At 39.7% G+C, this 26,100-nt stretch overlaps 1 protein-coding gene across 1 annotated transcript; it reads left to right on the top strand.

Annotated features, from left to right (window-relative positions):
- Positions 1-40: 40 nt before the first annotated feature.
- Positions 41-26,028, top strand: LOC119736308 (sorting nexin-14-like). The gene is made up of 30 exons (XM_038210350.1): positions 41-193; positions 724-915; positions 1,373-1,451; positions 1,688-1,731; positions 2,838-3,013; positions 3,684-3,840; positions 3,978-4,053; positions 4,504-4,548; positions 4,782-4,865; positions 6,754-6,868; positions 7,538-7,693; positions 8,237-8,294; positions 8,925-8,991; positions 9,895-9,950; positions 14,192-14,277; positions 15,056-15,120; positions 15,622-15,821; positions 17,015-17,064; positions 17,814-17,923; positions 19,003-19,105; positions 19,229-19,269; positions 19,843-19,913; positions 20,859-20,904; positions 21,300-21,429; positions 22,053-22,146; positions 22,517-22,587; positions 22,945-23,040; positions 24,619-24,710; positions 24,852-24,908; positions 25,474-26,028. The coding sequence occupies exons 1-30, from the start codon at positions 75-77 to the stop codon at positions 25,501-25,503; spliced, it is 2,766 nt and encodes a 921-aa protein (XP_038066278.1). The 5' UTR covers positions 41-74; the 3' UTR covers positions 25,504-26,028.
- Positions 26,029-26,100: the final 72 nt, after the last annotated feature.

Genomic DNA, 26,100 nt, shown 5'->3' with positions numbered 1-26,100 from the left:
TCGGCACAACAACTGGACGTGGTTTTAGAACGGAACCTGGTTTTTTTTCAAGTTGTCAACAAAAATTCGCGAAGATGGCTGCTTGGCAAGTGATCTGCAAAGAAGTCGCCAATTTGCGAGAGCTAATGGCAAGAAATGGACGGTTTTCAGCGGCGATCGGTTGCCTGACATTGCTCACCGTTGTCTTTTATAAGTGAGTGGTATTTCATTCCATTCATCGGATGTTTTATTCCGCAGAAATCATTGAGATTTTAACAGAGTCGGTGGTCTAAGAAAAAGTTCTTCGGTCGGTCAGTTTAAAAAGGGCTGTCTGAAGGGGGCGGGGCTGAAATTGTTAGAATGGGCAGTGGGCTTCAAACACATAATTAATCCGCGATGTTTCACACGATTTGTAAGGTCTGAACGTGCCTCATGACTCATGATGGGGAAAAAGACTTTAAAATGCCTGTGATTGTGAACATTGTCACATGACATGCATGAGGCAAATCGATCATATTCACATTGGTTTCCGCCCTAGTCCCTTCATGATTGGTCAGAATTTATATGGGCGGGAACCAGTTCATGCATACCCTGGTTCCCGACTCCACTACTGTCGTTCAGAATGGACTTGTATACATATCATACAAGCGGGAACCAGTTTATATAATTTCCCAATGTGTCATTGTTGTCTATTTGTTCATTGATATACATGTTTTATTTTAATTTCTTGGTTCTCACCCTCAGCCACCTGTCCATCCTCGCCATACCATGGTTCTTCCTGGGCGGCATGGCCTCGTTCTACATCCTCTTCAGTCGCATCTCGGTCCTTCCCAACCTTCTGATCATGTACGAGAGAAAGAAGCCACTCACAGCCAGAGAGCAACCATTGGCCCACATCTGCACTGTGTGTGGCGACTCGGATTGCATGAGGCACAAGTATGCAACTACTAACGTGAACTTGATGTTATGATAGAATGTTTGACAGTGTTGTATTACTCGCACTCGGTACTACTTTTTGAGAATAGAGCCTGAAAGTAAAAGGTCACGTAGTTCAGCTTCCGGCGGCCCGCCTATGGGCATTTTACATTGGGTTGCCTTTTCTCTTACTATAATTTTTGGCAGAATGTCTAACTGTAATCACCCCATGAAAGATTGATGTTTGAATTTCATCTTGTCATTTTCATCAAAAAATTGATGAAAAATCACTTAGAGATCGGTAAAAACGAATTTCATTTACAATGTTTCACAGCCGGCCTTTTTTCCTTCCTAGGTCTCCTTGTTCGTTAATGGTTGTTTCACATCGCATACTTGCAAAAAAAGCCTTTGGTAATTGATTTAAATGGTGAAGTCTTGATAAGAACAATTTAAATGATTATTTTTTGTTCTTTAACAGGTCAGATCTTACATTGAACAAAGTACAACCCTGGAATGACATCTATATACCAGAACGAGTGGATGTGGCCCTGTCAGAGGTAGGATTCTGCTTGTATAGGTTCTGTGCACTAACAGTTAAAGAGTGTTGTTTATACTACAGTGCCTTTACCTATTTTTATCTCAAGAGGACTGTCTGTATCGAAATACATGCATTGGAAATATAGTAGAAATACATGTATTGGAAATATAGTGGAAATACATGTATTGGAAATATAGTGGAAATACATGTTGCATAATAAATTTCCATCTCCATTTTTCTTGATTTCATTTGCAGCTTTTCGAGCTGATTTTTAGAGATTATGTCTACAGCTGGTACACGTAAGTGATTAAATTTTTCTGTCTATTTTGTTTTTATTACTTAATTTTTTCCCCCCAATTCTCACAAGTGTTTCATCTACTTGGTTCATTCCAGGAACCACTTCAATATGTGACCTTCAAGTTTCACATTTCCTGCCATTTACTCCTGTTAAAACCATAAATGGGGTACAGGAATTAACATGTGAGGTGGTTTGGGGTAGTAAAGAGTGTTTTTGGCAACCGCCAACATAGGGCTGGATAGCTCAGTTGGTAGAGCACTGGAACAACAATCCTGAGGTCGCAGGTTCAAACCTAGTCTGAGTATGATCACCCACTGTCCAACGAAGCCCTCTCTTTCTCCAGTCCAATGTCTAATATATCTAAGCATGCAAATTTATGCGACCCCCGCGCACCAGCCATTCGGAGTCGACTTTACCAACTGAGATGTCGTTTCAATCGGAAATGTGGACTAAGCTGTTGATTGGCCAATTTGGATGCCATGTTTTTGTAATACAACAACAGGCATAGAGATCTAATAAAACCTAGACACAACATTGGCCCTCAAAACTATTAACAAAATGCTGCGCTTATAGAATATGAACACTCATCGTGAGCGTGATGTAAACGCGCAAGAGGGCATTCATATTGCACGCGTTTTTAAAAAATATTATGTGATGATCATTCGAAGCCACAGGACGTTCGCGTATTGCCTAACATATCGTTACAGGCTGCGTGACGCAGCCTATTTTTGCGAACACAATTCACAACATAAAAGCATAACAGATGTTGTGTCTAGTTTTCATTAGATGTCCATGACAACGGGTTACCGAAGACCCAATATAGAAGGTGCCTGCTGAATGGTCAGAATCTCGAGGTCAAGATGCAGTCTCGTTTTACATAATTAATCGCCGAATCTGCTCACATTTCATAGACCCTTGCTGTACAAGAGGAAATTCCATAGACTAGTTCAAACCCTGTTCCAGTTAATTTCTTTGTTTCAACTTTAAAATTATCATATAATGCACGTAGTCAGTCCCCCTTGTGGTTGTAAGGCCTTCTTTATCCCAGAAGACAATTCCTGTGATTTTTCACTGAAATCCCTCTGCCCACCGTATCATTCTCGGCAGTCCCCTGATCAGCAAGGAGGAAGAGTTTGTTAATGAGCTCCGGGTCACCCTTCGTCACCTGGTCGCCGTGGTACTACGCCGTGTCAGAGATGTGGACCTGCCGACGTTTATACTCGACAAACTCGTCAAGGCCGCCTTGTGTCATCTAGATGTCTTGCTCAGAGCAAAGCAAAAAGGTATTGAGATCTTGAAAGTCATCTGCAAGTGAAAATTTGACATTATTGCGTTTTACCCTTCATCAACATAATTTTGTAACCACTATATACTCAGGTTTGTCTGAGGGCTTGAAAGAGGGTGAAAAATTCACAAACTCACTCGGGTGGGACTCGAACCCACGACCTCCTGCTTACTAGTGCAGACATCTTACAGTGTGTATACAATGTTTAATGAGATTACGTCAATTAAGGGCAAAACCGAACTTAAATTTATGTTTCCCTGAGGTAAAATTTTGATTGGTTTTATTAGATTTCGTAGGCTGTTCTCAATGTTGATGGAGTCTAATTGATTCAGCAAACTCAACTTTTCCAATTATTGGAATTTGTTAGATTTACAAATCTTTACTCCTTGCTGTTTGATTCTGTTGGTTTCAGCAGTTTTCACACATTGCTGTTTTTCGATTCTGTCAGATTTAATTGGCGACACTTTTTGATTTCATTGGAATCTGTTGGATTTAGTAGGCTTTATATTTTTTTGTTACTGGATTCTGTTGGATTCAGCAGTCGCACTCTGTACTAGTCTCGGTTTCTTTTAGCCGGCTCCAAGAAAAACATTCAGGGAATTAGATGTAAAGAATGTAATCGTCATTGAGAAAAAATCCAATTATTTCGTTGTTTTGTACTTCCCCAGCCAAATGGGGAGAGGACTTTCAGGAGCTTGTGTTCAAGACCTACGGTAATCATCTACACTGTGCTGTCAGGAATCGCAAAGCGGAGCTGGAGTACCTCAGACATCTATGTGAAATGCTGTTCCCATTGTTGATTCCCAGGAATTCACACGACAATAAGTAAGTGCGAAGTCACAAAGGGTCTGGCTAATGGATAACACAAACAGATGAAAATATGATAATAACCTTTGAAAAATGTAATTTTAATAGTGAAGTTTTACATCATGCATAGCCACTTTTGTTGGATTTTTTTTCAGGGCCACCCAAACATTTGTGCGAGAAGTGGCAAGTGGGTCTATCTTCTTACTAGGGATGGACGTTGTGGCTGATCCAGTAAGTAAACACTTCTATTATACAACTATTCAATGTGAGGTGGTATATGAATGTTTTATGGGGCAGGAAAGCAGTGCCATATTAATTTAGAATTTGTGTTGTTGTTATATACTGGAAATATGCATTCTTGGTATTCTTGGTAAACTGCAACAACTTTGTTCTGTGAAAAAAATAGAAGTGTTTTAAAATACGGTGTGTCTGATATATTACATATTCATTGTGTGTCGGCCATTTTGAAAACATTTAAGAAGACCGTTGGTCTTTGTCGCTCGTGTCCGCTAAAGTTGGTGGCAAACAGTCGGTCCCATTTGCACTTGGAAGTAAGTGTAAGTTGTAAGTGGAAGACACCCCAGATGTGTCCTGTATTGTCTTTCATGCGTAGTCTGTGCAGCTAAATACATGGATTTCTTTTGGGTGAAATTCTGACTTTCTGTTATATTTTTCTTGCAGGATATTGTGAACAAGCTTCTCATGATATTCTTTGATGAAGAACCAGTAAGTTTTAACATGCACTGAGAATACGAACAGTGTGAAATTTGATTATTTCAACGTTAATTTTTCTTACTGTTATTTTCAATTAATTTTTTTAAACAATACCTCTATGCTACCACAGAGGTATTTCTGTGCTTTATTGAACGACTGTATTGTATGTGTACAACACAAATTAAGTAACAAAAACCACAAAATACAGTTCTTTTTTTAACATTTTGTTTCATTTTCCTGTGCAGTTCCCACCGGCAACAGATCCTCCATCTGAGAAAGTGGTTCTGTTGGAATCCTTCAGTAACATCCATCCCGTCAACAAGTCTAGCGTAAGTCTTGATATCTCTCATCGGGCCCAAGAACAGTGGTTGTGTTGCCCTCGCATGAAAAATATCAGTAGTGTTGGTCGGTCAACCGTTTCTTTTCTGTTTTTGGTGGGTATACATAGTTCACATCATAGCCTCTGGCCTCATGGTTAAGGGCACTGAATTCGTGGTCTGTGGGTAAAGCTGCAGGTTTTGGGTTCGAGTCCAGCCCAGGGTCATGGTGTGTGTGCCCTTAGGCAAGGCCCTTTGTCACTCATTGCCTCTCTCCACCCAGGAGTAGATGGGTACCTGTGAGGGCAGAGATGGTTATCGTGATTGAATTAGCTTCCTTGTGCCTAACAGGCTGCATCGAGCTGTATACTCCCCAGGGAGCTGAGTTGGTATTTGGAATGTTTAATTGGCCCAGTGATCAGGGGTAATAATAACATAAAGTACTTTGATCGTAGTTAAAAGCGCTATTATAAGAACCTGTTATTATTATTTGTTACCAGTTCCCCTCTACCAACATACACAAAACGTTTAGGCTACATGTACTGCACATGCCAACTATGTGTGCAAAAACTGTGCATGCATAAACATGCAAGTGATACAATGTACAGCGCATGTACATGCAGTATATCACACCACTAGCCCTGGTGGACTCCCTTTCCTCCCTACGTTACGGAGGGAGTCCTGGGTAAACAGTGCTCACAACCGAACGGAAACATTTCTGACCAATAATTTCAATATTTTTACCTTGTTGGAGAAGCTAATTTTTACGTCGTAGTATTCTATGTGTCCTTATCTGTTGGGCGGCTGGGTTCAGGAATTCCTTATGCGATGCTGACTGACGTCAATCAGGAAAATAAACTCGAAAGCAGCGTTAAACTTGTACGTGTTTTTAGTCTCTTTTCATCAGTTTCTCACCGCCGAGTCTATTCTAGTCGTACATCATGTACGTCTGTGCAGCGTGTAGTCTGGTTCCCTAGACCGGACAATTATTCTCGACGCTCATATCACATCTGGTCCGGGGGACAGACTATGCCGCATGAATATGCAGTGCGCACGCGAGATTTGCTTAGTAACCACCCTCATACGCACGCGCACTTACTTGAAGGCGCGGTCGCTAATCCAATGACCGAGCGTGTTTTCGCGCCAGTTACCAGAAACACGTTTCGGCTTTGGTCATTGGTTGAGCGTTTTCGTGACATCGGTTGGCTGGAGTGACGTCACGGTTCCAACCAAAACTAAACAAATGAGGGCGCTAGCGTGCGTGCGCGCTTTCGGATCGTACGCACGTACATTTGTACATATCATGTACATTGTACATGACGTACGACTCTGGGAATAAACTGATGAATAGAGACTACAAACACGTACAAGTTTAACATTGCTTTGGAGTTTATTTTCCTGATTAACGTCAGTCAGCATCGCATATGGAATTCCTGAACCCAGTGGCCTAATAGATAAGGATACATAGAGTATGTAGGCGTGAAATAAGCTTCTATAACGAGGTAAAACATAACAAAACTCTGGTAAAAATGTTGGGTGGTTTCATGTAGAGAATTGTCGTCCTGGACGTTAGTCGTATTGCAATGAAGACTTCGTCCAACCTGGGCTAATCACACCACATTCCCCAAGCCTCAGCCTCAGTTACACAAACACAATATGGCAACTTCAAACTGTACTACCATTTAGGTATGCACGTTTTGTGACAAAATGCAAAATTGTGGCATTACAGAGAAACAGGAATGGTAAGATTAAATTTGATTTATTTTTTTTTCCAGTGAAAAAATAATACATCCGTTGGGAGATTTCCAGATTTTTTGATCAGTTGGATGAATGATGATGTTTTAGGAATAAAGTTTTTCAAGTTTTGAGATTTGTCATTTTTATTTTTATCTGTATATAGGCTCTGCAGTATGAGATGTCTGAGATCTTGGGGGACCACTCTCTCCTCTTCCCATTCCTTCAGTACATGAAACGAGACGGGGCTCTAAACATCTTACAGTTCTGCCTGACAGTGGGTACGTGACTGGGCTCCATGACACTGAGTTGCTAAGCAGATTTATGTTCTCAACAAAATTAAGTAGGGAACCAGTTACAAAGTAATATATCACATGAGATTTTGGCTGGTAACCTTTATTATTTATTAAAGATAATGTTTTCTGTAGGGAATAACTGGGCCCAATTTCTTGGCCCTGCTTACAGTTTACGAAAAATCCCTGCTTACTATAGCGGAAAATTCTGTGCTTATAGTAAGCGCATTTCATGGGTTAGGGAGGAATTTTGGCTTCTGCGCATGCATACATCCCGTAACTAAAGGATTTGGTCTTTACTGGGTTAGCACAAAATTGTTCTGCTAGTGTGGTTAGCACAAAGTTGTGATTGTAAGCGCGGAATGCTGTGGTTAGCAGCGCCGTGGAATTGGGTCCTGGTCTTGAAGTTGAAGGGTGCGTTCGAGTAGCTCACCCAGATCGACTCGGGTATTAAAGGCAGATCGATTCAAATGCACACTGCTTCCTTTTTAGACCAACCCTGAATATTGATCTTTTTACCCCACCACTTCATCTTTTCTTTAAGTTGCACACAAACAAACATCATCGTCATCCCTCTCAATCGCTACCTGCAAAAAAAAAAAAAATGCTTTTTGAAAGACAATATGATAATTTACATTAATGTTTGTCCTTTGGCAGAGGATTTTAACAGACGCAGCCTGGTGCCGGACATGACCGACGAACAGAAGCAGTCCCTGCACGGGGAAGCCCAGGATCTACACCTGCTGTATTTTGCCCCCGGTGCCGTGGACAAGATCAAGTTTGACGAGGACATTGAGGCAGAGATGCAAGAAAGTAAGGCTGTGGCTATCACTATGGCTATTGCTATGGCTATTCCTAGCAATGTAGTTATGACAGAAAGAGAGCAATGCTGTGGCTATCGCTATGGCTATTAATGTGGCTATTCACAGCAGTGTAGTAATGACAAAAAGAGAGCAATGCTGTGGCTATTGCTATGGCTATTCACAGCAGTGTAGATATGACAGAAACAGAGTAAGGCTGTGGCTATTATTGTGGCTATTCACAGCAGTGTAGTATTGACAAAAAAGAGAGTAAGGCTGTGGTTATTACTATGGCTATTCCCATTGGTGCTGTAATGGCAAGAACTGAAGCCGTAGCACAAAGTGCCCAATTCCGTTGTAGGAGAACATAAATGTTTCACAATAAAGAAAACCTGTCTTTGCTTTTGGTGTGAATATTGATATTTACAAGGCATCATGCAGAGTTTACAAATATAAGAAACCATGTGCTCCATCAATTTCGAAGAAAAATTCTTCGCGATATATGACCATATTTTTCCTCATCAGTACTATTAATATTATTTTTGTTGTATTTTAGTTGTTAATGGACCGTACGAAGGCGTAACAAGACTCAGGACCTCATCAACTTTGTTCAGGTAAAGTTCTCAACATTTGTGAGGCGTTCTGGCAAAATGAGACAGAACTGGGCAGAGGTCGAGATGAAGGTTTGCTGGTATTGGGAAAGAATAAACTTCTCCTTACAATACTGTTTGTTGCACTTCAATCGGACATTCCGTTAACAAGTTATGGCCGTTTAAATTTGCATCTATCGACATGTCAAAAAAGTCGAATACTGAGAAAAAAGGCTTTTAAAGTTTTGAGTTTTGTTGTGAAAATGAAAGATGCCAACTGTTTTCCTTAAAACCACTTTTATTTCACGATGTTTATTCTAGCAAAAGGCCTTTAAAGTTTCGAGTTTTGTTGTGAAAATGAAAGATGCCAACTGTTTTTCCTTTAAACCACTTTTATTTCATATTGTTTGTTCTACTTCTGTATAATATGTGTAGAAGACATATCAAAGATAACAAAGTATCAATAAATCTGAAATCACCAACATTCAGTTTTGTTTGGTAAATTTCTCCACTGTGGCCTTTGCCCAGTTCCGTCTCATTTTGCCAAAACACCTCACATTGTGAGATTTTAACTAACAGTATGAAACACGATAGAGTTCAACATACAAGTCGTTGGTTATTGGTTTGATTATTATTCTTCTTTTTTTTGGACAGAGCCTACGAGCATGCCTACAAGTTGATGGAGAATGTCTTCTGTCCACTTTTTCACCACAGCGATGAGGTAATTTGCTGGAATTTCTAATAACAAAACCAAGAATTCTTCAAAACGACTCACGGCACTGTAGCTCGCAAACCCAACACACGCACATTACATTTGTCAAGGATTTGTAATACAAACATGCTGTTGCTTGTATTATTATTAGCACCGTACTACATCGCCTTACAATGTAAATATTTTCTGAAGAATCTATAAAAAACATACAGTTTGGGGCAGCACAGGGAGTAAAAGGCAAAACGGTTTGGGGGCACTTTTTGGACTACAGAGTGTGTCAAAAAAAACCAAAACCCAAATGTCTAGACCATTGTTTTAGTGAAGTTCTGCATGTAGCACTTTCAAAATCTAGGATATGAAAGCTCAATTCATAAGCTTTCTTTTAGTACAAGAATCATTCAAATCACTCATGTACTTTTCAAGTTACGGAGTTTTTAACACATCCGCCGTTTTAAGGTTCTGTCCATGGATCACAAAAAGTTCAGTGTTCTTTCAGCAAAACGAAAACGTTACTTTTTGTCCACATTACTTTTTGATTATAATTTTTAAGTTTTAAATTTTTTGTTGTATAATTGTCTTCAAATCTTGTCGAGTATTGCCAAGATGGGAAAGCTACAGCGTATATATAAGAACAGTTATAATAACAACCGAAAATATTAGCCTTAAGGAGACATTCCCATAGACTTGCGCACACATTTTTTTCCCGACCTTCCTGACCCCTAACCCCAATTTTCCTCTATCCTATCCCCACAAATGTTGGTATTTTTACCAACTGGACCACGAACAATCGGTCTAGCCTGTTTGCGACCGTAAAATTTTGCCTCTGGTGTCTCCCAAATGGTACTATTTACGATAGTATTCTCATTACCATTATTTTAATTATATTGATAATCGTTTCTAAATTTTGCTCAGTATTTCACCCTGATGTGCGGCAAAAGACGGCAAGTCCTTCCCAAGCAGGCGACAAGGTAAGCATACCATGCAGTTTAATAATGCGTCAGCAAAGGTATTAAAAAGGAAGTCAATAGTTAGTTGAAATACTTTACTTTCGTATTATTATGGTAAATTCAATTCAATTTGTCCATTTTTACACCATGACTACATTCTCCATGGATAAATTCACCGTCAGTTTCATGTGATAAACACATTTTTTGCACTTACGCACTTTTAAGGTATTGTATTAGAACATACTACGTTTGGACCCTATGTTCAAGAGTTTAAAACCGACTTGATGCTTAGCACATACCTCATGGTGCAAGGGAGTTTTGTTCAGTAAAAGCTTTTTGTTCCTTTTCTGGTGTCATGAACAAACACACAGGTAGCCTTGTTCAGGGCATTCGACGATAGCGTACGATGATCTATTATCGGCCGCTAAAATAAACAGTAGCCACACGCTTTGCTCCCACACATTCTGTACGAAGCGTGAACAGCCACCTCACGCGGTTAGGCTACAATATGCAAATCAGTTGGTGCTGAACGAACGCCTTGGAACAACCCCTCACCTTGCTTATGATTTTCTTGATTTTATCACTGGATTACCAGCAACCGCTATCGATCATCAGACCCTTTTGCCGAACGCCTTGTCACTTAGGCTGATATTTTAACTACAATATATGACATATTAGTCTAGGTTAAAACATTAAAGCGAGTGTGGTTCATACACATGTAAATGGGAGTTGGAAATTAAAGTGGGGGTCACAAATCATTTCCAGCAAACAACGTTGTTGAAATATTTCCAAGACATCCCAAGTTTGTTTTTGATTTTTTTTTTGGCCGAGTGAACTAAATTTTCTTAAATTTGCAGCCGCACCATGTGCCTGGGCTGATAACATTGGGCCCAAAAATGTCCTCTTTGATCACTTGAAATGATATCAAATTACGTACAGAGCTATCTAAAGCCGGCCTCAGGTCGGCCCACGATTTGCTTGTGCCACGACGGAACAATTGGCATCAAGCAGAAAAGTAATGCTCAGGTCACAAAACTGAGAAATCTTGTGATTCTCGTGGAACAGGCAGCATCTCAACACAAAATAATCACAACCATCCTCATGTCACCCACGACGCGACGACGATTCCACTTCATAAACAGTCATGTGACTTCTTTAACAATAGCATGTTGATACAATCAAATGTCATCCACGGCCACACCAGCTGTTTATTCAGCCATTTACGCCACACATGATTGACTACACGACTGCGATTGATTCCCGCCTGTCGGGACATGTCGCAGAAGTTGAAATTCTTCTACTGTTGCGACTGTTGATTTTTTTAAAGCGCCGACTGATACCTCAGTTACACTCAGGTTGCAAAAAATGGGCAACTGGTTTGTTCCCGACGGTCATAGCTCAGGCACAGCTTCATACTGAAAAGTCAGTCGCCAACTGTTTTGTGTCACCGCATTGTCGACTTGAGGGTACATTTACCCTTTGGAAATTCATGAAAACAATTGTGGCTTTACCTTCAAATGCATGTGTGAATACTCTATCAATGATTTTTTTTTTTGGATAAAGCCAGTTACATAATAGTCATTTACATCCCAGATACAACATTTTATGCATATTTATTGGGATCAATGTTGAAGACGGTTAGCTCCTTGCATTATGGCCGTTACGGTTTGTTTCACCTCTGTGGTAATTAAGGATGTGACTTTGCGTTTAATGGTCAGAAAAAACAATAGTGTGACGCCACAGGAGTTTGTTTGTTGGTTTGAAATCTGGCTTGGTTTTTCAGTCTCGGACCTAGTTAAATGTACAGTTTGGTTTCTCTTTTGAAGTTGAACTACTAAGTGTTAAGATTGCTTCCTAATTGGTACTTGGTGCATGTTTGGGAGGTACATTTTCTGGAGTGCCAGTCATGATGAGGATTATTTCATTGGGTAAGTTTAAGCGGATCTCACAACTTTCACATCATCAGAATCTTCGACTCAAGACATTTGGAGCTCAGAGTGCTTGTGAAGCATTCTTCACGGCATTCTTCACTTGAATCTGCATGCTTTGAAAATTGCACGGAGCCACGGACGTCGTAATGCATTTACAATTTTCGCTGCTGTGGTTCGCATGCTGTCTCAAGAAACATTTCAATGGGAGTGGCCACTGTACACAAACATACCAGGGTTTTATGGTGAAGTTGGAATTAATACTCTAACCCTGCTTTGACTTTGTATGATTTGTTTTCTGCGAACCCTTGCTTTTTTAACGCTACTTACTCACTGAGAAGCCCTGATCAGGAGCTTCCATCTCCTGTCCCGCCTCCTGTGCTGATCCCTCAGCCTGCCACGCCTCCTCCACAGCGGGCTGTCAACTCAATCAAGTAGGCCACGCCCACTTTTCTTTGTTCAACATGAATATTAAAATCTGGGATCGGACGAATTCATAGGTGCATGTGTGTGTATGGATTGTATAGACTAACCAATGGAAAAGATTTACTTTACTCCCTATGCATATTCATGAACTCTGCCTGACACGCCTCCCCTACAGTGGGCTGTCAACTCAGACAAGTAGGCCACGCCCACTGTTTGTAATGCGACAAAACCTGGAATTGGTAGGATGTGTAGATGTGCATGCTTGCATACAGTATGGTGCAGACAAAACTAGGATGAATATTCATTAAAAAAAATTAATCAACATATGCATGAATATTCAGAGGCAGCCATCAAGAAATGAGAATGTGTCTTATTATGGTTATTGTTAAAGCAAAATAAATATATTGTGATAGTTGTTGTTGAGTCATTGTAAAAAATACTTTTCATAGTTGAAGAAATAATTACTGCAATCTCCAGATTGTTTTGCATGGCACTTTTATGTACCTGTGTTGTTGATTGCAAGGTTGTATTTGTGTATGACATGACTCGTCCCTTTCCTTGCCTACAGATCTTTTGTACTGTGTACAACATTGGTAAACCCTTGTCTGTGTGTCATTGGTTGACTAATGTTTTGGGAACGATTATTGGTGTTAATAGCGGTAATCTATAACTTGTTCCGTTTCGTTTGAAGTAGAGTCAGGGAACCAGGCTACAAGAGCAGCAGTTTGTTCTTGTTTTTTTCCCAGCATCTATGAACACAAAACTTTAATTAGTTTAAACAGGTCAGGGTTACAATATTTGCTATAAGATACTAACCCCCAAATCCATCCATTTCTGAAAATTACAACAAAAGCAAAGGTTGTGTATTACTTTTAACATGTTTGTGATTGTGTGTTTTTGTGGTCACTATAGTGTCTTGGATGTTGTAGATTTTTGTCATGCACTGTTTATGAAGTACATAAGTGCCAGAAAGGGATAGTCCGCAATCACCCCCCCCCCCTCTTTTGTGTAAACATCAATTCCTGAGTTTTTGTTTAAGCCTTAATTTTTCTGATAATTGGCATAACATGTCCTCAAAGTTGTCTGTGTGAAATTTTACTCTGGCCATACGTGTACCGATCATTTATTCAGGGTGTATCAAAAAAATAAAAGTTGATCCAAAAATAATGGCTTAGTATGTGAAGCTGATGAACTTGACCTCTGTCAGAGTGGCTTCATCTTAAAGGGTAGTTTGTCAGCTTTAATTCCTTTGATACCGTATTTGCATCTTTGTAATATTCAAAAATCTAAAGTGCATGGAATTAATGTATGTATTTGGTATTGTTGTAGATAGGGTTATCATTGTAGAACTGGAAGAGTGCATTTTTGAGACTATTTTCTGTAAATGTCTTTTTATATGACTTACAATAATAGAATATCATGAAAATTGTCGTGTTGTATAGATTGTATTCAGTTATCGTGAATTTGCATTGCTCATTTTATATGCATGTGTACATGTTGGCATATTTCTGCAGGGGTTTGGGGAATATAGCACTAAAAATATTGAAAAAAACACAGATTTTAAAATTTTTCTCAGTTAATAATGACATGTTCTCCTGATTGCTCAGAATTTTGTGTAATTTTTTATTAAAATTTTGGTTAAAAATACGGTCTTTAAAACTTAACCATCATTTCAACCCATATTTTTTTTCTGTTAAAACCGCTGCCTGGAAAGTATTAAGAATTTATTGCCAGATAATCAAACTGGTACTGCTAGATATCATTCAGTTCAGGGGAGCATTCTTTTTCAAGTCCTCAGAATCAGCTTTAACTGAGTTTGAAAATCTGTTTGAAGTCTTAATTTGTACCTGAAATGAAAACGGGGTTTGACTGTTTTTTTTTCATTTTTCAATGTTTTCATTTCTAAAGGGTTGTCACCAAACGTTCTAGTGATCCCATTGCAGCTATGCACAGACTGGGCAGCAGGATCAAAGGAGTGTTCCGCAGCTCAAATGGTAAATGACAAAGGTTCAGTGACAAATGTGGATCGATGTAAATGTCAAACTGACTATCCCTTAATCCTCCTGGTATCTGAACAGTCACAGACAGTCAAAAAATCAATCTCCTCCCCTGCCATGCCTTTTACAGAGGCTAGTCACCAACACGGTCAGATCATATTTCAAGCAGGCACTGTGACTAGTCAAATTCAGTCAACAGACAAAAGCAGGCAAGTGGTAGGCACAGCTGGCTTATCAATCTCCTACAGTCACAGCATAGCTGTGTTAAGTTACATAAACAGTCACAGCCAGTCGATCCTGCTTATGTAGGTTATTAACTGCAAAAAACAGTCACTTGATTGATGTTATCTGAAAGGACAACTTTGCACTGAATATAACTGATAGTTTGTAATACCTCACAAAATAAGTTTCAAAAGTTTTAATTTAACTTTAATAATAATAATAATACTGAACATTTATATAGCGCTCTAACTGTCATAGAAAGTACCACAGCGCTTTACACAAAAATTGACGAAAATCCAAAAAAACAAACAAACAAACAAACAAAACACACCAGAAAACAGAACAAGAAATAAACCACATTCAAACTTTCAGTTATAGTTTGTTTTTCCATCATATTTAAACGTTTTTTGAAAATATAAATAAATCTATTACAACGTCTTTCTTTAACCAAGCACTCATTTGTGAGATAGTAGGTGCATGTGACTAATTTTATTTAAAAAACTCGCTGAATTTATCAACTCTAATAGTGTTCCTTATTTTCTTCTTTTTGAAGCCGACAGTGACACTGCCAGTATGTCTTCGTTGGACATCGCTGAATCAGAATCCAGCCAACCCCCAGTAAGTCAATCCACAACCGACTTGGAATACATAAAAAACAAAGATGAGGATACATTTTTGATTTATCTTTTAAATGTCTGTGAAATGTCTGTGATATGAATGTTTTGAAGTGTACTTTGAAAAGGAGCATGCGCATAACACACTTAATGATTTGGGCACAAAACAAAATCACCCAAGAAAATAGGCCCCAAAATGACCAATACAGTGATATGTTGCTTCAGTCAGGATTAAATGTTTTGGCTATATCTAAAAAAAATGGTCCTCGATATCTATTAACATTAATACGTGCATCCCCTGTCCCCCCCCCAAAAAAACCCCCATCTGAATGAACCCTACTTGAACCCCATTATATATATACAAAAAAAAATGACTGTTTATAGGAGACAACACTGTTTAAAACTGGATACTTGAAATAGACATTATTGCAAACACTTTTACATTTTTTGAGGTATGAAACAAAGGAAGTCAATTCACCTTTGAACTTTGACCTTTCTCAAACAGTCTGACACAGAACTCCTCTCCGATGAGGAGGAGGCTGGTATGAAGTCGCCGATCCACGACATGAGCGCGTGGAGGGTCAGCATCCCACGAATAGATGCCAGGCTGGACGGCACCAAGGATTACTGTGTGTACGTCATCGACGTGCAGCGGATTGACGTCAAGGAAGGGGGAGGCGAGGAAACATCCTGGGAAGTGGAAAGGTGAGTGTGATAGAACTGTAGGGGGCGCTGTTTGTGACCTACGATCCAGAGCCAAGCTGGAGCATTTTGACGAAGTGTGCTTATACCATTGTGCTTACTAGTAATTGAATGCTGCATGTTAAATTAAAAGGTCCATGAAATGAATTTTCTTATGAACACAGTTTGTGCAACTTTGAACTCCTCTTCAATGTTTGAAAACAAATGGGCCTTATTCACGAGTCGGCCATATTGGATTGAGAGTGAGGTTAAAATCTTGATTTTTGAAGCTTGTGTAGAGAAATGAAACCAAGTTAATTTCTAATTAATTCCAGTCTAGCTGCTTCAATGAATAATTTAAAATTTGTAATTAAACATTCCCTAATGTTTAAAGCCAGATTAAAAAAAATAAATTGTGCCTGCATTAATAGTCTGGCGCCATCCCATTCAACAGTTAACAGTTAATGAAATGCATTCAGGAAACTAGACAAAAATGGTCACCTCTTGAATAAGGCCCATTAACATGTCCCTTTTTGGTTTGTTTTATAGACAAGCTAGTGCACTTCTTTAAACATTTAAAAACGTCCACATAACCATCTTTTAAAAGCTGGGCGTTTTCTGTGTTATTCTTGCGAGAATTTCGACTCTCAAAAATCAGACTGATAGGTGCTAGTCGTGAATCCTGCCGCACATGTTCCACTCGTGCATCGCATTTTGCGGATGTGCGAGAAGCAACATTTGTGTATTGGTGCTGTGTGTGTTATGTGACACACACACAACGTGTGCCGTACATTGAATGGACACGGCTGGAAATGTGCATGCGTATGCCACAAAATGTCCGCCGTGTCCGATGTAAACAACTGGGTTTTGTCATCTTATCTCGGGAACTGCAAGACGTTAGGTTCGTTTCCTTTCAACCAGACCTGTAGAATAAGTAAACAATCTAAAAGATAAATTTTTTTTGGGATTTCAGGCCGTAATCTCCCTTTAAGACTGACGAGAATCAAGTGAGGGTATGTTGTTCTCTAGTCTTAGTATATTTGTGCAGTGTTGCGCATGCCGATCTCAAATGGTAGCACAACAGTGCACAACTGATTTCCAAAACAATAAGCGTGAAAGCTTCCAAGGTAAAATTTGTATGCATTCTGTTGGACACTGTGGCCTACTTACCTTTTACAGCACTGAATTGTTCTCATTTATTGTTTTTTTTTTTTCAGGCGCTACCACGAGTTTCATGTCTTGGAGGCCAAACTCAAAGAATTCCATGGTAAAAGACTTCTTTACACATAGAAGTACTTCCAACCGTTCTCCACTTATCCTCTTCGGGTTTAGTAGATGCTGATCAGTGGCCTAAATCTGTGCCGACGAGTATGGGGGATGACCAAAATCCAAAAATTGCCCTGCCAAGGAAATTCGAAGGGGGGGGGGGGTTCTCAGTCTCAAGTCAAGTCATAAGCTATTCAAATGAATTGCAGCGAAGTCATTCCTTTGTGAATCGACTTGTGATTTACTTGTGCTAGTACTTGTAATGATTATATGATGGACTGGTACCGTATTATGATGGACTGGACTACATCACACATACTGGAATTTGTATCCTTGTTGAGTCATTTCTTTCTTGTGTACTAAAGTTTTTGAGTTTCAAAGTGTAGTTTCAAAATGCTCATATTTTAACCAGGATTAATTCCCTGGTCTGAAATTCGGACTTAATATCCCTTACATAAAATACTTCAATTTGCGACGATCAACACACCTTGGAAATTCCTAGTTTTTGAGTAAAATTCATATATCTATTTTGTGATAACCTTGTGGAGATGTATTCACCTGTAGAAATTGCCCTGTGGAGACGTATTCAATCTTTTGTTACCTATTGTGCACATGTCTCCAGAGAGTACCATGTAACGGATCACTGGGACTCGCAGAGGAATTTATGCATGTTTGACCATCACAAATACTAAAATACTTTCGGTTCTGGCAGTAGTGATTATTCGTCTGTTGAATTAATAAAATCATCAGGTATATTCGAAGATGCCCAGTTGCCCCAGCGAAGACCCCTGCACCCGTTTGCCTCAATCTCCCTGGATTTCATGGAGAAGAGAAAAGACAGCTGCGAGAAATTCCTCCAGGTGAGAATCCAGGGTCTCTACCAACTGCTTTTGTGGATCCTGAGCACTCGTACCTGTGACAAGCTACTCGAGTTGCTCGAGTCTTGTGACAGTTACTCACTGTGACACCAGTTTCACTATCAGACATTTTGTGAGCACCAACGAAGATCTTAGACTCCAGTGCTGTGATGGAGAATTTACAAAGCAGCTGGTTTTAAAAAAATTGTAGAATGAACAGTTTCTTCAGATGCTTTATAAGTTGTAACCCCCATGCAAACATGCATTCTGTGCAAAGTTGTCCTTTCAATCGAAATCAATCAAGTGACTGTTTTAACAATTAAGGACTCCCAGCCTAAATAAAGCAGGATTTACTGGCTGTTACTGTATGTGTAACCCGCTAGAGCTATGCTTTGACTGAAGGCGATTGATAAGACAGCTGTGCCTACCAGTGGTTTGCTTTTGTCTGTTGACTGAATTTGACTAGTCAAAGTGCTTGAAATATGATTTGACTGTTGGTGACGTGCCTGTGTAAAAGCATGGCAGGGGAAGAGGATTTTTTTTTACTGTCTGTGACTGTTTAGACAGCAGGAGGGTTAAAGCCTACAAGACAGTTTCTTTGCATTCTTTCTGATCCTAGGCTATCACTAGCATTTTTTGTTTGTTTGAGTAACTCGAGCAGATTGATGTGGTGTGATAAATGATGAGGCACACATTGTTATTGCAAAATCATCTGGCAACTTGGCGCATTTGTGAGGGCATGTTTATTTTGGTATTTGAAGAAAACATAAGTGGTTTCTAGGAACTGATGAAAAACAAAACCTGTAATAGGTCTCTCTCAAAGGCGGCCATCTCTGTAGGAGAACTGCAACTGTGTATTTTACGCAATCAAGCACACATTGAGCAGTGTTGAAAATGATTCAAACACGCGCACTTGTTGCTCGAAATGTGTTCGAAATACGATGCGCGTGGCTGGTCTGTAGGAAATGACGTCATTTGAGAGAGACCTATTTTAGGCCCAAGCTTGACTGGTATAATGTTTCAGCCCAGATGCTCTGAACTTTCACCCATCATCGCAATCTTTGTCTGTTTCATGCCTGCAGACACTCTTGACTAAACCCAACTTACGAAGCAGCCAGCTTCTCTACAGCTTCCTGACCAAGAGTGAAGAGTTTGTCAACAAGTTCTTGGGAGATGTCAACCTTGGTATGATAAGGACTACCAATATAGGAATAAATGTACAATGGATTCAGTAAAGTACAAAAACTGCAGTCTTTCCTATGCAAATTGTTGTCCCATACAATTTTTGTTCTTATTGCATTTCTACAGGGAAGTTGGTCAGAACGATGTCTTACAGAGTTATCAAAGAGGTAAGAACATTATTGCTCTATCTTTTTCATCCTTTGCAATGTATTACATCTTTCCAATCTTTAATAGATACAAATTTGTTGTATGATAATTTTCAGAACAAAGTTATTTTTGACACCGCTTCAGTTATTATTTTTTTAATAATATAATAATAATAAAATACCGAAGTCTTATATAGTGCACGTATCTACCAACAATTAGGTACTTAAGGCGCTGGAAATTATGTCTATTATTAAAGACAGGTAAATGAAGTACATGAGAAATATGACACCCATTATGTAGCACCTTTATAAGGGTTTACAAGGTGCTGCAGCGCATATTGCAGCCACTGCCAGAAACACAGGGGCAAACTCCTTCTCAATGGCGATAAGTGTTACTGGGTTCTGTAACGTATATATACAACACACGGGACCTACGGCTTTACGTCCCATTTGAAGGTCAGGATTCAAACCCATGTACCACGGCACACGAGTTGAACACAGTAACCATTGGACCACAGCACCCCACAATGGGATGGTTTTTTTTTTTACAGATTTGCTTCTGCATTAAGTTCATTTTAGAATTTTTTTTTGTAGCGAGGGCAGCATCTGGATCCATTCCTGCAGTCATTCATTGCCTCCGTCGAGGCACCAAAACCAAAGGCAGGGTAAGAAGATTCGAATCCTGTTCCCTCCCTCTTTGTAACATTTTGAAAACAAGTAGCATTTCCCATATGTTTCCAGCAGAACTGGACTTTCCTGAGTCAGTGTGCATGATGCTTGGCACGAGTTTCTGGACTTTTTGTAAACGCTGTATACTCATTGTTGTCCGAAGGCATGTGAGAAAAAAATTCACAAGCTTACTCGGGGGGACTCACACCCACGACCTCCTGCTTACTAGTGCAGACATCTTACCATCAACCACTGAGCTTGCCGGGGTTGGCTAGCTGGTTCGAGTCTGATGTAGTCTTCGTCCAAGACTGGAGTTGGTTTTTATTCCCCTTATGCATGCAGCAGGTCCGTGACAAGCGAAGTCGCTATCAACAAGATGAATAAAATCCAGTCTTGGCAATATTGGCAGCGCTACCCAGGAAATTCCAAGCATACTTCATGCGCGGTATATTCAAGCTAAGGCATGAGGTATGCTCAAATGTTCCTGGGTAGCACTGCCAATATTACCAAGAACTGGTTTGGTTGAAATTGTTGATAGAGGCACGGCAACTTAAAACCGCGTTTGTCGTGGGACTAACTGCAAAATATGGGAATAAAAATGCAGTCTTGGATCAAGACTAAGTCTGATGTAGCAGTAAGTACCGCAACCAAACTTTTTATGAGATGGAATTTGTGTCGGGGAGATGTAAATTTTATATACTGGGTTTGTGCCCTTCGCTGACGTATTTTATAAACAATGTGTACTCAGTTCTTTTTAGGCTTGTTATTTTACATGCTTAATAAATAAATAAAATAAATTAATGCTAAGACCATCTTGTAATACAACCCCATACATGCACATGATGAGGTGCATGTATGCATGTCCAAGATTGAATAGTATTGATGGAGTTGCGGTGTTTTATGCATAAAAAACTCATCAGTGTTGAACTTTTTTTTCTCAGAAAAATGGAAGAAGCAGTTGACCCAGCCAAGCACCTTGCTGAAAAGGTTGGATTTCCCTATTTTTTTTATATAAATAAAACTTTATTTGGTTTGTAATGTTTTATGTTTGTACATTTCAATTTTTATGTGTTTTACCAGTATAAAATATAAAATATATTACCAAAATATTTTAGTCTTGTTTTTTTTGGTTTCATCATACCAACCCATAGAACATCTATTGCCCCCAGCTACCCAGCCTGTTACTCCCTGCACCGCCCCAAACCTGTACCGCCCCAAACCTGTACCGCCCCAAACCTGTACCGCCCCAAACCTGTACCGCCCCAAACCTGTACCGCCCCAAACCTGTACCGCCCCAAACCTGTAAGCATCATTATACATTTTAGAAAAACAGTTGTGAAGAATGCCGTCACTCTATCATTCTTGACTGTTTCTGATCACAGCTGGACAGTCCCATATTTGGTGATAATGCCGGTCTGCCATTGATACGAGAAACGCTCAAAGAACCCGGCCCGGATCCCTCGGCAGACTACCTACAACTCAACGGGATATTCGACTACATTCTCTACCTTGGTGAGTCGTTGTCAGCAAAGAATCAACTTGATTTGAGACAAATTTGAGCCAGTTTTCGGGCGAGGATCATCGGTCAGCACGTGGTTGTTTTGCGCCCATGCATTAACCCTAACTCCCTAGATATTTTTTGAATATGGTCTGTGGAGGGGTGACAACTGCCTGAATCCTGCAAAATCCTGCGGCAGTGCACAGCCAGTATGTTGAGGCTTGGCCAGTGACATCCTGGAGCAGTACGGAGGATTTCAAGCATAATCCAGGCCTATATTTATACAGATTTACATGTACATAAATATTGAATAGTTGTAGTTGAGCCCTCACAATTCATGCCACGTCGGTTACATGTAAGCACAAGCCAATGACATGGCAATCACAAATCATCCACTTTCAGGTTAATTAACAAGCAATTCAAATATGGGAAGCATTCTGGCAAAATGAGACGGAACTGCAGTGGGCACAGGCTGAAGTGGAGAAATATGGGAGGGGGGGGGAGGAACTGGTGTGATTTCTTTCGATTTTCAGATTTATTGATATGTTTACTACACAGACTTTTAAGAAAATAGTATAAAAATTGTGGAACAAAAGTGTTTTTAAGGAAAAACAATTACTGTTTGTTACTTCCTCAGCCACTGCCGTATTCAACGTCGCTCCATGGATGCACCAGGGGCTGATAGTCTTCCAGAAACTCTTCAAGAACTCACTGGAGACATTCCTTGACAGGTATCTCAGACTATGCACTCACTGCCCGAACAGTACATGGCACTTTGTGATCGCTTTAGAAATTTCCAGTGGGAGGAACACACCGAATGCACATACTGTTTCACGCATGTATTGCACAAAGTACACACGAACTCGTTTTACGCTGAATGTACACAACCTAGGGCATCAGACATCATTGGCAATACGTTTGAACGTTCCTCCTAGTCTTCCCAAATTGTCTCTTTTAATAACCGTTAAAGGGTTGCTTTGTGAATGAAGTCCATAACTAAGCTAAATCTACATGTACATGTACATCAGGGCTGTCTCAAATACATGTATACTGAATATTTCGATTACCAGGGATTACATCTTTAATTTTTGTTTATTTCAGCTATCTGGCCAAGAAACTGGAGATTGTGCAGTCTGAGGAACAAGTGGAAGACATCATTCATAATCTGAGAGGTAGCTGGCACCATTTAACATTTCTAGGATTGGATTGAATTTGGCGGCCTCTAATCGTTTTTAGAAACAATTATTAATTCAGGCAGTTAGTCCATAAGTAAACTGAAACATAAAGTGGTATTGTAGAAAACATCCCTGTTCACATAAGGTACCAAACATAAAAGAATTTGGAAGCCTTGTTAATGAACGTCATTGACGTGTTACATTCGCATGTTGCCATTAGTGTGCAGGAATATCCAAAAATAGTGAAAACAAATTATCACAAATCAACCACTCATCAGTTAATAATCCTCGAACGAACTTGCATATAAAGTGTGTTGTAAAGAAAGATAAACGTTTTGTCTCGTTTGAATCCAGATGTTCTTTTCTTTGATGATGAGCCTCCAAGAACAGATGCCCAGAAGCAGCAGCGCAAGGAGGAAACCTTCCAGCAGATGCTCGACTTCTTCCCCAGTATGTCTCTCTTTACCCCTTCTTTTAACTCCCCTACTTCTAAACTCACTTCACAAATACCTAAGACAGTTTGCCCATTCCTATTGGTCGAGAGCCATGGGTGGTTATGAAATGGTTGATAAAACACCAGCTGGCTGGTTTTAATCATTTTTCCGATGTCACCTGAAATTTGGACTCCTATGAAATCTGGTCCCTTTTACCCTTAATGGGCCGTATTCACGAGTTGGTAATTTTTGTCGAGTTCCCTGAACGTATTTCATAAATTGTTAACCGTTGAACGGGATGGCGCCAGACTATTTATGAAGGCACAATGCAGCCTTATTTTACTGTCATTTTATTTTTTTTAAAATATGGCTTTAAACATTAGGGAATGTTTAATTACAAATTTTAAATTATTCATTGAAGCAGACTGGAATTTATTATAAATTAAGTTGCTCTCATTCGTCTTTGCAAGTTCCAAAATTTAAGATTTTACTTAACTTTCAATTCAATATGGCTGACTCGTGAATAAGGCCCATTGGTTGAACATTCCCAATCTTCACTTAAACATGCGCAATACTACCAATGAGTCCGTATTTCATAGAGTTGAAATTCCCACAACTCCGGCTCTGCCACGTTCTGCGCCATACCGTGCAGTACGTGCCACGCGGGCCAATCTCCATATAAGCAGATTTTTTAGTACTACTCGCGAGAGGCACATACCATAACATAGCTTGAGGGGTGTCTAAAAACACATGAATTAAATTGTTAAACAAAATTGTTTGAAATTTATAAGTTTTGACTTAATTGGCTTTTTTACCCAACGGTATTTATGAATGGGAATAAATATGTGCTTGGCCAGTATTAAACAAGTACATGTACGTTTAAAAGCAGCTTGGGGCCTGGTCACTGATAATATGTCCCTCGCCTTCAGCTGAGGCCATTATCCACATTCAGGCCCCAAGCCGGTGATAAACGTACTTGTTTAAAACTGGCCAAGTACATATTAAGGCCAAAAAAAATAGTTGTGCTTCCAATTACATGGCATTCGAAAATAGGGTAGGTAAGTAGTGAATTTTTTTTTTTTGGCCAATTTTTTTTGTGTATGATCATATGGAGGCGTCTGCGTGCAGTCAAGGGTAAAAGGTGAAAATTGATGGTTTGGGGTGTTTTTTTCTCATTTTTCCCATAAAAGAATTAGGGTGGGGGCTCTCAGAATAGGGTAGGTAGGGAAACCAGAAGCAGAACTATTATTTTTTTTGGCCTTATTCCGTTATTAAAAATGGAAAGAATGTTGCAACCTTACGCCACTGTTTTCCTCATACATCATCTCAATGAAGGTCAGTCATTGCAAAAATGTTGAAAAGACATGAATCTGCGACAGAGAAATTTTTCTAATTTTGTCAGGAAATTTAATTCTTGACTTGATTTGAAATTTTCTGTACTCTCCATAGACTTTGTACACAACTGCTGAGGTGGCGTCTGGACACTACATTCTTTCCTCAAAAACTATTAATTGGTATGGCAGCCAGAAAGTCTAGGGTTCACGTCCTGTTTTTGTTCAAGTAGTCACTCGTATTTTTCTCTTCATTTACATAGAGCAACTGCATCAGGTGATTGGGGAGGACAAGTTTTGCGCCGGTCTGCGATTCGTCTTTGACGGCTTGCAGTATCCCAAACTCAACAAACAGGTCAGTGATTTTTCTTGTCATGCTATTTTTATCAAAGTGATTTCAGACTCCTGTTTCTACACAAAAGTAATTATTAATGGCAAAGTGCATCACATGCAGGATGAAATCATTTTTTCCCCCTGTTAATTTGAATTGTTTCAGCTTGCCTATACATTGCTCGACATAGTACTTTTGGAGGCTTTTCCTGAACTTGCCGTTGTAAGTATATTTGCAGATATGATTACAAATTAATATTCAACTACATGTACAATGGCTATTTTGAGAATATTTATCTAATGGCAAAAACTTGGCTTGCTGCTAAGACAATTTTCTGCTAACACAGCCTTGACCGTAAGCATAAGCACTAGAAAAAAGCACACTTACCTCAGAGGAAAAATTTGCTTAACTTAGTGACGTAACACTAGAAATCTCCATGCGCATGTGACCGTTAGCACATCAACGCCGTGAAATAGTGCGTAAGATTACCAAATTTTTCTGCTATGCTAAGCACAACTTTTCTGCAAACCGTTAAGCAGCTGGGCCCTGGTCACCGATAACAGCCCTTACCTTAGGCTCGGACCATTATCTGCAGCCAGGTTTTAAAAACCACACAAAACTGCTACAGCACACTCTTACCGCCTTCTTTAAACAAAACATTAAATACGATTTGTACCTGTGGTTTCTATTTGTATTCAAATGAAAAGGAAAAGAAGACGACAAAATTATAAACAGAAAATCACTATCCCATTGTGACTTAACAAAATGTTTGCATTTCGCCTTTCAGAATGTGAAGGACCCATCAGCAGAGGTGTAAGCCGTACGTCATTGAAGTCTTCAAGGGTTCTGTAACTTTGTTCTGTAAATATGTACCGATATGATCATGATATAACTGATAACTAGCAATTTTTCAATAACAGGTGAGAGCAGGTCCTATTAGTTGTTTGACAGCATGAAAAAAATAGCTCTAACTTTCGTAGAAAGATAATACGCCAATACAAATAATGACATTAGTAATGTGAATTAATGTTTCGGGTGGCGTGGTTGGCTTGTGCATAAAGCGCTCGCCTCTCACCACTGTGGCCCTGGTTCGAATCCCATCCACGGACCATTCTTGCCATATGCGAGTACAGTTCTCACCTGTGCCACGAGGGTTTTTCTACAGGCCCTCCGGTTTTCCTCCCTCCGGAAAAATCAAATACTTTTGATCTCTGGCTGTGCTCCGTGGTCATATATGGGTTGATGTGGCTGGCTGCAAAAAGTGAGCGGCTCAACTACATCTACTTTGTGGTCGCGCCCTTCGCAATTCAGCTTCTCATCTGCCAGTATGGATGATTAGAGCGCCCCCCTCCCCAATTATTATTAACTTGAAGTAAATTGTGAAAACCAAATACAGAGATGCGTAAGAAAAACT

Source organism: Patiria miniata, unplaced genomic scaffold (genome assembly GCF_015706575.1).
Source record: "Patiria miniata isolate m_02_andy unplaced genomic scaffold, ASM1570657v1 HiC_scaffold_29, whole genome shotgun sequence".
In the NCBI taxonomy this organism is placed as follows: domain Eukaryota; kingdom Metazoa; phylum Echinodermata; class Asteroidea; order Valvatida; family Asterinidae; genus Patiria; species Patiria miniata.
The sequence above is the reverse complement of the archived record's forward strand: the minus strand, read 5'-3'. Positions and strand labels throughout refer to the sequence as shown.